This window comes from Barbus barbus (assembly GCF_936440315.1).
Source record: "Barbus barbus genome assembly, chromosome: 5".
Taxonomy (NCBI): domain Eukaryota; kingdom Metazoa; phylum Chordata; class Actinopteri; order Cypriniformes; family Cyprinidae; genus Barbus; species Barbus barbus.
The window spans coordinates 5,891,399-5,906,857 of NC_136733.1; the positions used below are offsets into that span (position 1 = coordinate 5,891,399).

Consider the following 15,459-nt stretch of genomic DNA (forward strand, 5'->3'; position numbering starts at 1 on the left):
TAATAATGAATATAGCAGTCATCATTTACTCCGGAGTCTGAGCCGTTGAAAACGCAGAAGATTAACGTTACTTTCGTTTTTGAAGGGAATGCGCCGATCCCCAATCTGGCTAAATTCGTCTATGTTCACACGAATCATTCGTGATCCAGCTTCATCTACAGAAGTGGGTCTAAGGGTTTTTTATGAATCTTTGCAAATCGCCTTTCCTAATAATGTGCTTGTTAGCCAGTTTCGCAGCTGAAGTATTAGCATTTAAAGCGACATGGACTAAAAAAACAGCTTGCTGAAAACAGAGCTGATTTTGACAGGGGAAAGAGGGTGTTTTTACACTACGATTGAGAAATTTTTAACCAAAGTATGTTATAGACTTTTCATTAAGACCTTAAAGAATCATGTCAACTTGTGGAAAATGGGCATCCGATGACTCCTTTAACAGGGAAAACAACTCAAATTGGTAAATGGTAATCTCCACCATTACAAAGTGTCCCGACTACACACGTTGCGACAAGACTCCAGCAACAAACATTCTGGCTGTCCACACCAGAGGAGACACGACACGACAACGCAACATGACAGAATCAATCAATCAAATATCACAGCCAATCAAAAGCCTGGGTGGGTAGGCTCTCTCTGGAAGCGCACTGCACTCGCACCGAAATGGATAAGTTTATAATCCAATTTATAAATATTAAACCTTTTTAACATTATTAAATGTACATACTGAGTGACTGATACTATTTTTGTCATGGAATATGCTTGTTGTTTCGTATTGAGTTCACAGTTTTAACGTACATCTTTAATTTATTTTCAAGATCTGGGGTAAGCTATCTGTTATTGCTTTCAGTTTGGCTATAAAAGGTCACGCAAAATGATATTCAAACTCACTTTAGACACTTTTACCATTGAATAAAGCGCATAATCAGTACCTGAGATTATCATAGTTTGTTTGTTGTTGCTCCAGCCGCAATGTCGCAGAAATGGAAACCATTTCTAAAATAGAAATTTTGCGTTGTGTCATGTGTAGTTAGGACACGGTGCAAGACGAGGATTTAGCAGTAGTATTTCGTTGGGGTTCATACCACAGTAAAAAAGGGTCTAGCAACACCCCTGGCTGGGATCAATCCAGCAACTTCTCAATTAGCAACAAGCCCTGGGCCTTATCCAATAAACAATGTATAATTTCAACATCCTACTCTTCCCTGTCGGAATTTGTGGAAACAGGCCATAATGAGTGTTGTGCTTCCTAAAAACCCACCTGTTTGTTGTCCAAAGCCGAATCCAGAGGACGATGCTGTGGTGGTGTTGCTGCCAAACATGGATCCCTGGCCAAAGCCTGAACTGGACTGTCCAAAAACAGGTGCGCTGCTCTGGCCAAAGAGCCCAGTGCCAGTACTTGCTGTAGAGCTGGTGGCGCTGGCTCCGAAAGAGAAGGAACTGGCACTGTTTGTGCCAGAGGATCCAAACAGTCCTTCTCCGCTGTTTGTAACTGACGTGGTGGTGGCTGCCACCGGCTGGCCAAACCCAGAATTTGTGCTAAATGCCGGCTGACAAAATGTGAAGCCACTAGCAGAACCAGAGGCCGCAGGCTGGCCGAAACCTGCACCGGCACTCTGTCCGAAGGCAGGCTTTCCAAAGCCAGAGGTGGTAGAATTGGCACCAAAGACGGTAGACCCAAACGCGGTGGTCGGAGCGGCGGAAGTGGGTTGTTCGAAGACTGGGGTTGGAGCTGCACTGGTGGTGATAGCTGCAGATTGGGCAGAGGAGGCCGCTGTAGTGACGACACTGGTGAGATTCATGGCTCCTACAGTCAGACTGTCTGTGCCACCCGAAGGTGGGGCGAAGATTGAGCCTGGTTTCTCGGACGCTGGAGCTGAGGATGGGGTGGTTGCTGGTGTCTCTTGTGATACAGGAGTGGTTGTGGAAGTGCTGGTGGTCTCAGGGGCAGGATCAGAGACTGGCTCTGCTGCAGGAGGCTCGGAGACAGGCGCCAGTGTCTCGGATGGTGAGGTAATTGATGGAGGTGGTGTGGAAGAGACCTCAAGAGTTGTAGGAGTTAGGGGCTTGTTGGAAGGTGTTGTAATGGGCTCAGTTTTGGTGGGAGCAGCGGCTTCAGTGACTGGTACGGCTGATGGAGCACTTAAGGTTGGTGGTTTAGTACTGGGTTCTGCTGGAGGTTCTTTAGATTCAGTATCAGTAGAGGGAGCCGGCTCAGTTGAAGTCATCGTTTCTGGCTGGAGAGACTTTGTTGGAAGAGTTTGCGTCTCTGATAGAGGTGCTCGCAATAGACTGTCGAAAGAAGTGGCAGCTGGTGGAAAGGAAGATGTTGAGGGAAAGGTGAAACTTGACTTTGAGGGAACAGTTCCCTCCTGTGGTTTAAAGGTGAACGTAGATGAGGCAAATCCTTGTGCCGTAGTCGTCTTTGGAGCCTCTGCTGCAGTGCCTGTTGATTCTGATGAACTTCCAGTTTCTGTAGGCTTGATTTGTGCAGAACTGAAAGCAAATCCTGTAGATCCATTTCCAGGTTGTCCAAAAGTGAAACTCAAGCTGGTCTTGGGGGCTTCCTTTCCTTCCTCACTTTGGCCCACTCTTAAGCCAGAAAAGGAACCAAGAGTTTCTCCAGCATTGCCCTGGGCTTTGGGAGCTTGAGGGAGTGTAGATGGCTCAGGAGGTGGTGTAGAGGAGCTCACGCTCTGTGCGGGAGATAACAGTTTTGTAGTGAAGGAAAACGGCTCTTCAGACACCACAGGACCAAATGTCATCTTTGCTCCCGTGCCGCTTGCAAGAGAGAACTTGCCTGGTAGGCTAGAACTCTTTGCTATTTGCAAAGGTATGAAAAAAAGAAAGAAAAGTAATTTACTAAGAGAGCCCAATACCAATGAGCCAATGTGACCAATAAGCCATTGGAAGGTCCAGAACCTGCAGAATCTCTCACATATTCTGCACTGAATTTGAGGGATATTTGGGGGAATTGTGCTAAATGGATTTTATAACTTTTTCAATAATTTAATATTCAATTTCAAATTATTCGGAGGATTCAAAGATTAACATAAGCAATTAAAGCTGCAGTCCGTAACTTTTGACGCTCTAGCAGTTAATAAACAGAACTGCGTGCGTCTTGCGGAAGAACATTGTGGCCGGAGCTACTTCTCTCGGTTTATGTCTATGACGAATCACGCAGGTACTGGGCTACTCCGCAGTCTAAATAGTCAGAATATAAACACTTATTATAGATGTACCGTAGTGATTCAGGACAAGCCAAAAACACTGTTTGGAAAATGGATTCATGGTGTACTTGCTTATTATATAAATTTTGAACAAAAAAAAGTAACGGACTGCAGCTTTAAAGTAATAATAATTAAAATAAAAAATTACATTTTAGAATTCCATAAGTTATCTTGATTTTTAGTTTTATGTTATTCAAAAGATTGTTTTGTCTTCATTTAAAAAAAATGTCAGGTTATTTTGAGGCCCATTTGGAAGCTTGCTAAAGTCACTCGGTTGAGAACCACTGCTCAAAATTATGTGGACATTTCTGCAGATTCTTTCAAGCCCCCCTGGCCACTGGAATGGCACTGAAAACCTTGATATTTTCTTACCAAAAGCGGTGTAAAAAAAACTAAAATATAGTAAGTAACATTAAATATTTGCCTTTCTAAATGACATGAGACACACATGGAGATGATACCTTGAGTGTTGTTGGTGTCCTGTGATGGAGGGGCGAAACTGAACCCTGATGACCTGTGAAACAGCAGACACTGCATCTAAACTACATACTGGTGTTCATATTCATATGTAAACAATATAAAATACATGCTTAATATTCCAGAACATCAAAAGAGCCACTAACATATGGAGTAGCATCAGTGAGTGCACAAACCTGTCTGAATAATACAGACTAGATCAAGATAACCACTCATAATAGTCAATAACCATGAAGACCTGTATTGAGATGAAGGTGGTCATTGTAATAATATTTAGTAACTCACGGAGCAGTAAAAGAAAAGCCCTTTGAGTTCTTCTCACTGATGGATGAAGATGCTCCTGCCTCAGTTTTAGCAGCTCCACCTGTAGCAGCCCACACAGAAACAAGCTCATTACGACACTCAAACCAGCATTACTCCACAGGTACTAGAGTATAAACAAAGTAGTGCAGCCTTCATCTACCGGTGTTTAGCAATTATTTTACTGAACTATTTGTACTACTGTGTGAACTCAGAGTCACACTCACCAAACACAAAACTACCTGATGGGGTCTGCGCCGGACCTGCCAGCAGCGCCGAGACCTTTAACGCACCTTGAAAGGAATTCTGCAAGTAAAAACAATAGTTACACCAAATGACAGACGTTTACTCACTGGAGATGTTCTGTGTGTGATTTATAAGAGAAAATCATTGTTAAAAACAGTGAATTCTGTTAAAAAAACAATCTGGTGTTTCAATCAGCAGTAACTGTAGTGTTGTGATTGGTGTTTTGGAGCAGCTCATGTGCGACTCACTTTATTGGCCTCCACCGTCGCCAGAACCTGCTGAACCACCTGAGCCGCCGGTGCTGGAACAGACGGGCTACAGACACACATAAAACGGGAGTCATTCAGACAACTCAGGGGAAAAATTCTAGCAATCAAACAGCACAGGGACTTAAGAACGTGAGTGTTTTTAAGAAAACATTTTCCAGGCAATTTTGTAAAAAGAGGAAACGATTATTTGTGTCTGCTTCACTTATTTGTGATCAAAACAACTTCATAAGGCCCATCAAAAAAAAAAAAAGTGTACATTTAGAAAAATACCTAAAAATCTTTTCACCTCGACATCATATCGCTTTTCAATTTCCACTAAATTATACAATGTGATGAGGGCAGAATGATCTCTCCCATCTCACTATACTGTTATCCTTTCAGCTATAGCAATAGAGGTTTAATGTTGCAGATTTTTATCATAACAGTATAACATTTTATAATAAAACCTTAGACCTTTCTAATGATTTATAGTTATAGGCTGCCTGCATGTTACCAGGTAAACTTGCAGTTTTTAAAAAAATAAGTTAAAATAAATTTTCAAATTATTTTCTATTCTTAAACTTGAAAGTATAATTAAAATAGTAATATTTCTTATTTTTATTTTGCAATAATCATAATTATTATTTGCCATATTAATATAAGCACAATTTTGGACCTAAATGTGGCCAAATTTTTTACCCAAATTGCACATCTCTACTTGCTGGTGTCCTGTGTTTTGCAGGCACTAGCATACTTGCTTGCTTTTGGCTGGATGGAAACAGGCTAATGTGTGTGAAAAGCTCATATTTACAGATGAATGCCTTTGTGTTCGGGGATGCTGGCATGCATCTGAGAAACATCCTGAGTATTTGAACAAAAGGGGTCTGATGCTCTGTGTTCATGTTTGTTTTTCCTTTCCGTCTGAGTCTGTGAGCGTGATGCTCATACAGCACAGGAAGTGTCCTGCGGGCTGTTCAGAACAAATATCAGCCACAGCAGCATTGGTCAGACAGACAGAGTGAGCAGGCAGAACTGCCGACGCTCATGATGATGAAGAGCAGAAACTTGAGCAGAGGAAAAGGAGAGATGGGCTCTGATAAACAGCCCAAGCACTTGAATCATGATGACCTCATTACAATGGTCACCTCACCTCTGCACGGTGAACAAACCTAATGAACACAAGTGTGTGTGTGAGGATGTTTCCCATCTGTCTGCATCACTATGAGAGATCAATACAGACAGGAAGAGAGACACACACACAGGCTGAGACAGCAGTTTAGTGCATACTGCGCAGTACACACTGGGGAGGACAGTATCAATCTATGCAGGGCTCTAGACTGAAACTAAGTCTAGACTGTCACATTTACGACCAAAAATATTAATTTGCAAGAGACGTTTTTGCTGAGGTTGCCATTGGTGACTTATATAAATGTACATGCAACGACTTTTGCATGCAATGCCTTTTTTCTGATTGTTTTGTGATCACATCTTTTGTTATGTTGATGTAATAACCTGAGACGATGTGCAAAGTTTTAATAGAGCCTATTGAAATGTCTCACGTAATCACTAATTTAGTGTTTCAAACTGCAGAAAAGACGAGACAAACACATGACGGCATGACTGAAATGGTAAAGTGTTGAATTAAAAAAAAAAAAAAAAAAAAAAAAAAAAAGTTTATTCTGTGGCACCCAAAAATTATTTGGCACCTAATTTTGTTTCTTATAGAAGCCAATGTCTCCTTAATGGATTTGTTTTGTCTGAAGCCCTGCAATGAGTATTTATTAGTAAAGGCATAAAAGCCCATTCACTTCAAGGACAATAACTATAATGATTAATTATAAAGTTTTAATAATCGTTCTAATTATATGATAATATTTACCAACATTAAAGCACCACATGACAAAACTGCAGAGCAGGGTTATAATAAACAGAAACTTATTGTCTGCTGGTGTGGATGCTAACATAAGTTTATAAATTAAATAATGTGAGAATGTTCGAATTCAATGCAAACTAATTTTTGCATGCAGTACAAAATAGTTTAAAACGCTTGTACACTACATGCTATGTGTGTCCTCAATACATTTGTCGTAAGACCTCACTATACAGGAAATAGACGTGTTTGAAGTTTGAATTAAACCCGGTGTAAAAATGAGTATCTTCTAGCAGTCTGATCAAATGAGTCAAGAAAGAGATTGCAGTTAATATCACTTCTCAGTTAATATTCACTTCTCAGTTCACACTGGATATGGAAGGTCAGGTTTAGAGTGCGTTTCATCGTGATTCTGTCAGATGTATTTGATCAGTGACATACTGCAAAAACAGTGGGACTACTGTGGTGGTCTGCAGCTCTGAACACAGCCGCATGCGTGTGTGTGTGTGTGTGTGTGTACCTGTGTGCAGCCGCTGCCTCAGGCTGAGCAGCTTGAGCGTTAATAATACATGCGTCTGGGTTAAAGTTGCATGGGACACACAGTCTTGTGCATTCATACACTGATGAGGAGTCTCGCTGCTCGAGTGTAACACAACGCTTAGACATCAGATACACCTCCGCTGAGCTCGGACAGCGCGAGTCAGGCCGTCAGTGCAGGAAATGATGTCAAATCATGTCACTCACAATGCTGACCACAAACACTTACATCCTGCAGTGTGTGTCAGTGCACAACACTGGGCAAAACACACACCTTCACAACAACAACATCAATGTTAATGCTAACTATAATGATGACTGCAACATTAATGATAACGATAACCATAACAGTGATGACAACTATAACATTTACGACACTGACAACAACAACCATAACCTAAATGTTAAAGATTCTGAAAACTATAACAATGACTAAAACATTAACGATAACTCCAATAACAGTTAGTCACAAAACCGTAATGTTAACAACTATAACTATAATATTAATAACTATGATGTTAACTATACATCTACTGATGTACATGTACTATAAGTGTTACAATAAAGTATAACAATAACTGTAATGATAACTAGAACAACTAATGATAACAGTATTGATACTGACATTTAAAGCGATAAGTAAAACATTAATGATGCTTGTGATGATATTATTATAGTGATGTTATTGTTAATGGTAACAACTACAGCTGTAATAACTAAAAATGACAATAAAACTATAATAACTTTGATAACATTAATACTGACAACTATATGCCAACTATGTTTATAACCATAACAACAACTACAATAACATCAACACTGACATTTATTAAAAAGTAAAATGTTAACGATACCTTTGATAACTATTATCATTTACATTAGTTAGTTACAACTATAACTAATGATAACTATATTAACAATTAGTGACAATAACTATAATGTAATTAGTAATGTTAATGACAACTATAACATAACTATAATTATTGTTATTATCAATAATGATAACTATAACACTGACAACAAGTTACACTTCATTTTAAGGTGTTCTTACAGTGTAATAACAATAAGTAATAACAACATATACCTACTACAGGGTTAGGGTTTGGTTAAAGGTTCTTTTCTTGCATTTATGCATAAATAACTTATTTCTAAGTGCATGTATTCTTAAGTTCATGTAAAAATCATCCCATAAAATCCACATAATAAACACTAGCAGCCAGCAAATGATTCATATCGGGTGATGACAGTTTCAAACCTTCAACCTACTGCAAGTCAGTCACCTGAAAGAAAAACCAAACACTAATGTGCTGTGATGGAAAGATGTGTGGTCATGTATCCGTCCAGTCCAGCAAATGTCAAATGCTGTTTTATGAATATTTTAAGCTTTCCAAGCTTTAATCCTTTAACCTGCATTTCTATGTTTAACAGAGAGCTGATGCTGGTCTCATAGATCAGCACACGTGTTACACGTCCAGCAGCTGTTGTTCATCATGCAGCGCTGCAGATAAGAGGGTCTGAGCGCGCTCACAATGTGGTCTAAACGTACCCCTTAGGGCAGATGAGCTCATTTGTAAGGTTAAAACAGGACGCCGTACACACACAGAGCCCATAATAAACACAGACTCAATCTGACCCTGATGGCGACCTCATTTTAGACGCACAGAGAGGATTTCACTCTCACACACACAGCACATGAACATCAGATTTGTTCTGAGCACATGCTTCTGTTGTGCATAACGAGAGTGTGTTATTTGCGCCGTGAGCTCTCTGTCACAGCAAATGAACTGCTGTGGTTAAAAAGGCAAAGCAACCCAGTCTGAAGCATTCTGCATCCATTTTCAATCTGTACTGAAGAAGAGCAACTAGCAGTGCTGTATTCAGTGTAGGGGTGGGCGATATGGGAAAAATATCATATCACGATTTTTTATAGAAATATCACGATTCACGATTTTTATCACGATTCTTTGTTAGTTTTACTATTTTGGTTTTACAAGTTGTCTGAGCATTACAGCCAAACTAGAAAGACAAAGATGCATGGCAGATATTTAGGCCAAAGTGGGCGAAGATAAAAAATCTGTCATTATTTTATTTTTCTTATTAAAAAATAAGAACAAAGATACACATTACAAATACACATAATATACAAATAAAACAAACAGTGCTTTATTTCCAGGTACAATAGGTGTATTTAGCAGAGCATTCAATGAAATTGAATGAACAAATATAAAAGTAAAACACTAGATAGACTGATTCCTAAAGCAACTGTATTAAAGTTTTTCAGTCAAGAATAGTGAGTGATTTTTCTCTTTTGCGTTTTGTTAACGTTAAATGAATAGTTCCCCCACAAATTAATATTCTGTCATCTGTCTGTCAATTCTGTCATAATGTTGTATTTTTATATCATCATTTACTCAAAAGTTGTTTTAAACCGGAATGAGTTTCTTTCTTCTGCTGAACATAAATGCTATTTTGAAGAAGGTGGAAAACCAAACCCTCATTCTTCAAAATATCTTATTTTGGGTTCAGCACAAGAAATTAATAGAGGTTTGGGACAACATGTGAGTGAGTAAATAATGACAAATTAAATTTTAGGGTGAACTATCCCTTTAATGACAGTCGACAGCATGTTTAGTGTCCTGTCCCTTTAAGAGCTGCACGCATCTAATATACAGGCACGCATCCGTTTCTCTCTTAACTATTTACTTTCATTTTAGAGATAACCAACTCAGTCTGTATGTAACCTTGTGTGTTTTGACAGTATTAGCGCAAAATATAACTTAGTTGAGTAATCAGGCGCTGTTAGACAGGCGTTTTAGTGCGCGTGCTTCAGGTGTATGCGCTCAGAACAAGCACACGTCAGACCAGCGCGCGAATTAAACATTTAACCAGCAAGGCTTGTATGCAAATAATGTACTTTTGCGATCGCGAATAAGTGCAGTGTCCTGTCAGAGTAACTCTACTGCTGTATGTCGTGTTGTACAGTACATAGAGACGGCGGCGCCAGAACTGTATTTGACAATGTGCGCGGTAGCGCGATACTACGATATTTCTTCAAAAGCAGATCGTGGAGACATTTTTATCGTCCACGATCAAAAATCGTCATATCGCACACCCCTAATTCAGTGTGAAAAAATACATTTAAAAAAATCATAAAAATGGCCCATAATCCCCACTGCTGTGGTTCTCTTACCTGACAACAGTGGACACAGGTATGGGCGGACCTTTATCCTTCAGTTCCTGTACGTTCACCACCTGAGGGACCGCCTTGAGCGTGGACTCTGTCAGAGATGCTCCTGGAGAAAATGAAAGAGATAAGACTGTGAAAAACACAGAGAAGAGCATGTATAGCCCACAGCAGCAAAAGGGATATTTTGACATTAATTTAGTACAAATGTCAGATGTCACATTTCTGATCACTGTGACGTATGCACATCCACGTGTTTCACAGACTTCAATATGAGCACCGGGAAAAGTAAATAATTACACCATTATATAATGCTTTCGGGTGGTTGACATGTCACACTACAAAGAAGCATTCCCTATTTTCCATTTGAAGTGAACAATGTTTTAAACACACTACAACAATGACACAAAAAAGTGAAAAATAGGACACATTATGTCATTCTTATATAACTATTAAATGTGGCTTTTATGAGCTCATTTTCTTAGAGACGTACATGGAATGCAAAAAACCTAACAGGCGATTAAATTATGAAAAGAAATGGTAAATAGAGACAGAGCCAACAACACACTTTCACTCATTGTAGGCTTGTACATTCATCTATTCAACCCTCAATCATGATCATGATGTGCATGTTTATTTATATAAAACATTTAAGTTCTAGAAAGAAGTCTCTTCTGCTCACCAAGGCTGCATTTATTTGAACAAAAAAATCTGCAAAAATTTAGAAACATTTTTACAGTTTAAAATAACAGTTTTCTAGTGAATATATGTTAAATAGTATTTTATTGCTGTGAACAAAACTGAATTTTCAGCATCATTATTCCAATCTTCAGTGTCACATGATCCTTCAGAAAACATTTCTGATTATCATCAATGTTGAAAACAGTTGTGCTGCCCAATATTTTTGTGGAAACTGTGATGGATTGATGAATATAAAGTTCAAAAGAACAGCATTTATTTGAAATATATATATTTTTTACATTATAAATGTCTTTACTGTGACTTACATTTTTTTGCAAGGCAGTGTACATGCATCTATAACAATAATTAAGTCTGTTTAACAGTCCAAATATGCTGTAGGTCTGACACACAGTGTCGCCCCCTAGTGTACAGAAAAGACTGATGGAGACTTAATGATAATTAATAAGACATCTGATCCAAATGCATAATTATAAAGACTATATTAATATTAAAGATCAGTTCTACAGAGTTTAAAATAACACAAACCAAAACAAAATCACTCACTGGCTGAACTGATGAAAACGTGTGTATGGTGTGTAAATGTGGATTGTAACAGATCTGCGAAGGACCGTATGTTTGTACCTGGTTTCTGGCAGGTCATGTGTCTAGTGAGGGCGGCTCTTCCTGCAGCCTGGGGGGCGGGGATTGTGGTAAGAGTGAAATTTTCTGTGGGCGGAGCTCTATGCTTGACTGTTTTTGTGGCTAATGCTGTGCTATCAGCACTGTCCATGTTTATCTTCGGTGCTGCAACACATGCATGAGATGTTGTAAAGATGTTGACAAGACCAGAATCATGTGTTGGTGTGGTTTGAACCTCACCGGGGCTGATGACAGGTATGGGGACGGTCTGGACTCTGCTGAACGGACTGGACTGCATACCGAAGCCTGGCTGTATGGAGGGTGTACGGACCACCGCAGGGTGTCTCGAGACGGAGGGCGTCAGCAACGGGATGGGCGCTGGCTCGTCCTCTTCCTCTGCCACTGCCAGTGAGTCCTCGGGCTCCAGAGGCTGAGACAGAGAAGAGCTGGAGCTCACCTCGTCCAGATCCTCATAGAACTGAGGAAACAGGAAGGCTGACCGCGACAGGTTGGCTGAGAAACAGAGAGAGACATATGAGACAAACAAACACAGGGGTGTCCGGCATGTATCGTGCTCAATAGAATATCTGACACAGATTGTTTTTGCGGTGGGATACGCCTTTATAGTTCACACTTTCACTGCATGATGCAGACTAGTAGAATGCAGTTAAAATGACCAAGAAATTCAGTATATGGGAGCAAAAATGCCTGTTTAAGTTTTTGTCTTAAGTCATATGAGCAAGCACGAGCGAGTATCAGTACGATTGCAAATGTGATTATATACAACAGTTAATATTGAAGAGTTACATTTTAGACAACAGTACTGTCTGTTTTTACTCTAAGAAAACAGTTTCAAACAAAGCCAAAACTGTCCGAGTAAACATCTCAGAGTAACACAAAGAAGTGTTTCATTCCTGAATTAATCAGTGTTTTTGAATAAATCAATGATTCATTTGCTTTGTTCCTGAATGAATCAGCCTTTTGAACAAAACAGTTGAATGAATGATTCACTGACTCACTCATTAAGACAGAGGCATCGCTTCATTAAAAAAAAAGAAGAAGAAAATTCATATTTCAATATTAAAATATTTTGAAAACATTTATCTCATAGCATTATTTATGTAATTTCAGTGTAAATATATCCAAGTACTGTTATAGATGTCACTTGTGCAGGGCAATTTAATTTGGTAATATCGTGTCGAGTCTTATTTTTCTAATTTAATTTACTGATTTAAAGGCAAGAGTTTGACAAAAGATGATGCATACATCTATTAAGGTTAGAATAAAATGCCTTTTTTAAAGAGGAAAAAAAATTACCTGTAAATTAAAGTTGTCAAATGTCACCCTTTAATGAAAAAGTTCCTTCTTTGTACATGAGCCATGCACAGAATATGAATAATATGAAAAGCTTGTCCATGACATGCCTAAAGCAGACAAGAACCAGCACCAAAACACTGCCTTGCAGCTATCGACAAAATCATGAAAAATATTGATATATTTTTATCAATGCAAAACCCCTAGATGCACAATCACATCACATGCACAAACGTTTGATGTACCTGGAGCTGTGGAGCGAACCGGTGGAGTCTGTCGCTTTGACAGGAAGTTCCTCAGCTGAGTCTGTTTGGCTGGGGTCATTTTAGCTGCATACACACACACACAGTGATATTAGGGAGGTCAAACTAGAACAACAAAATCTTACTGCAGCTCATCTGTGAGCAGAATCATCTTGAGTCTAATGGCATGAACAATTCAGACTGTACTATTGAACATGAGATGATGACTGAAATGTGGTGAACACAAGCAGATCTTACATGGTGATTTGGCAGGAGCTATAGGTGTCGTTTCCAGGCTGGCCTTCAGAAGAGCATCCTTCAAACTCTCCAGCTCACTGTCCAGACTGTAAAACACACAGAAAATATGAATATGGATGCTTCAAGTTTCCTCCCAGGATGATGCTGCAAACACATCTGAAATATAACGAAGCACACAAAGTGAACTTGTGCTGGATATGTACACAATCCAAGTCATTTATGAAATGCTTCAATTTAAATCATAAACCTTTGTGGCTTTTCCTGCTGTCAGATGCGTGTGATATTCAATGCATTTGTTTTCCTCAGTGCACAACTTACAGTGTTATACTCATCTGTAAATATTACAAAAACATATTACCACTGTGAATAAATGAGTATCCTGACAGCAAGAATCATAAATAATTATCCCACAGAGTCTACATCTAACTTCGCAGACATCAATGAATGAGTGCTGGTGCACGTGTCTGATGAAAAGCCATGTCTCGAACAATCACTGTTGATGAGAACACGCATTCAATTTATTCGTTCAATTTCTGGAGCTCTGGTGTGCCAACTTGTTCTTTTTGTGATTGATTTTTGTGATTTGAACAGCACCCTAACTGAGCTTTTTTGCCTGCTGGATGTTTGGGTTATATTGCTTAACTATATCATACAATGTAAACATAATTCTGATTAAGGCTCAACACACAGTGGATATAAAATCATAGCCTATTCTGTGAAAATAAATTAAAATTACGCCTGTCAAGCAATTTATTTTTTAATCTAATTAATTACATGTGCCGATTAATCTAATTCATTGCAAATTAATCGCAATTTAAATGCACCAAATTAATGTATTAACATGATAATATAAATACTGTTAGGGCTGTTGATTTGATGCAAGGCCGTAACCATATCTTGAACACTGAGGAGACCTATTTATTTATAATTTTAATAAAGCATAAAGAAATAGAACAGTAAATTAAAGAAATTTTGGAGAGCCAAAAGGTTGGTATTGTTTGAAAGAAAACTTTACATAAAATTAAAAATAAAATTTGGACATTCTCATGCTGTGAAACTGCTGATAAGAGACAAAAAAAAAAGTTTGCTCAAGGGAAATTTTACATATCTTTCTTTGAAATGCAAAAACTCAGGAAGGAAATAAGGTAGGAGGACAATTCTGATGTTCCTCTATATGTGAGCTGTATCTGGATCAGAATTTTGTGGTGATTGAATAAAGAAATCAATAGTTACAGCATTTGGAACCAATGGAGCCTTTTTTTGTTTAGCCTTTGTCTGTTGTTGATGTTGGACTAATTTAAATCGTGATAATCTGCTGTAAATAATGATGTCCAATTTTCCAATTTTTGGCTACATGCAAGCTTTCAAATGACACCTATATTGCGTTGATCAAGGCTGTAGTTTTGAAAATATGATTATTAATTTTTGCACAGCTAGGGGGCGTCCCGCCGGCGGTAGAGTCAGGTTTAGAGGGACTGCTCAGCACTCGTTAAGAGCGGACCAAAATGATTATGGTCATTAAAAAGCTCTAAGCTTTAAAATGATACCTAATTTATGTTACTCCATTTAGTGGTCGCTGAATAATATGATTATTAATTTAGTTTTTTTGGGGTGCCGTCCTGTCGGCGGGACACTTAGGTTTTAAAGGGTTAAACACTTGCCTCCACTGCCCTCGATCTCCATCTTACGCTCTGCTTCTGTGAACCGTAAACCCCGCCTACTTTAATTTGATTGGCCATGCGCTGTTAGACTGCTGATGCAGCCAGCCTAAAAATTTAACTATTAAACATTTTGTTATCCTGACAATAAACTTAAAGCTGCAGTCCGTAAGTTTCGCCTCTTTGTCGCCATCTCGGTTTGAAAACCTGGAATTGCAGTTACTTGCGGAATTATCTTGCTTGCGTGGGGTTGTATTCTGGCATGGCTCCAGCTCGGATGAATCTAATGTTTTGAGGTGAATGTGTAGCTGTCAGTCACGTACCGGTGTGGATGTTTACAGTACTTAGCAAACACAGATTCCAGCCTACGTCTTGGAATATATGACCCAAATAAGAATTTTCACCTTGTATTGCCATCTGAACAAGTAACAACTGCCACGTTTGTTCTGACCAACTGAGGAAAAAATAATTTAAATAAATCGCGCTACCAACGGTGATTAAATCTAACGATCAGTTAGCTCATATCACATCAAACCATGCTAATTATTATTACAGTTATACTTTATTCTCAAATTATTAAT

At 38.8% G+C, this 15,459-nt stretch overlaps 1 protein-coding gene across 2 annotated transcripts in view; it reads right to left on the reverse strand.

Moving 5' to 3' along the window:
* Positions 1-15,459, reverse strand: part of LOC306870527 (nuclear pore complex protein Nup214-like) — a 39,654-nt gene that overhangs the window by 10,286 nt on the left and 13,909 nt on the right. Inside the window, exons 20-29 of one of the 2 annotated variants that reach the window (XM_079417831.1) lie at positions 13,221-13,306; positions 12,966-13,049; positions 11,647-11,919; positions 11,410-11,571; positions 10,093-10,195; positions 4,496-4,562; positions 4,229-4,307; positions 3,987-4,065; positions 3,686-3,738; positions 1,256-2,815 (exon numbers count right to left, since the gene is read on the reverse strand). In XM_079417831.1, the coding sequence (XP_079273957.1) occupies positions 1,256-2,815; positions 3,686-3,738; positions 3,987-4,065; positions 4,229-4,307; positions 4,496-4,562; positions 10,093-10,195; positions 11,410-11,571; positions 11,647-11,919; positions 12,966-13,049; positions 13,221-13,306 (2,546 nt within the window). The remainder of the gene's footprint in view (positions 1-1,255; positions 2,816-3,685; positions 3,739-3,986; positions 4,066-4,228; positions 4,308-4,495; positions 4,563-10,092; positions 10,196-11,409; positions 11,572-11,646; positions 11,920-12,965; positions 13,050-13,220; positions 13,307-15,459) is intronic. The other variant, XM_079417832.1, reaches the window with a different exon arrangement.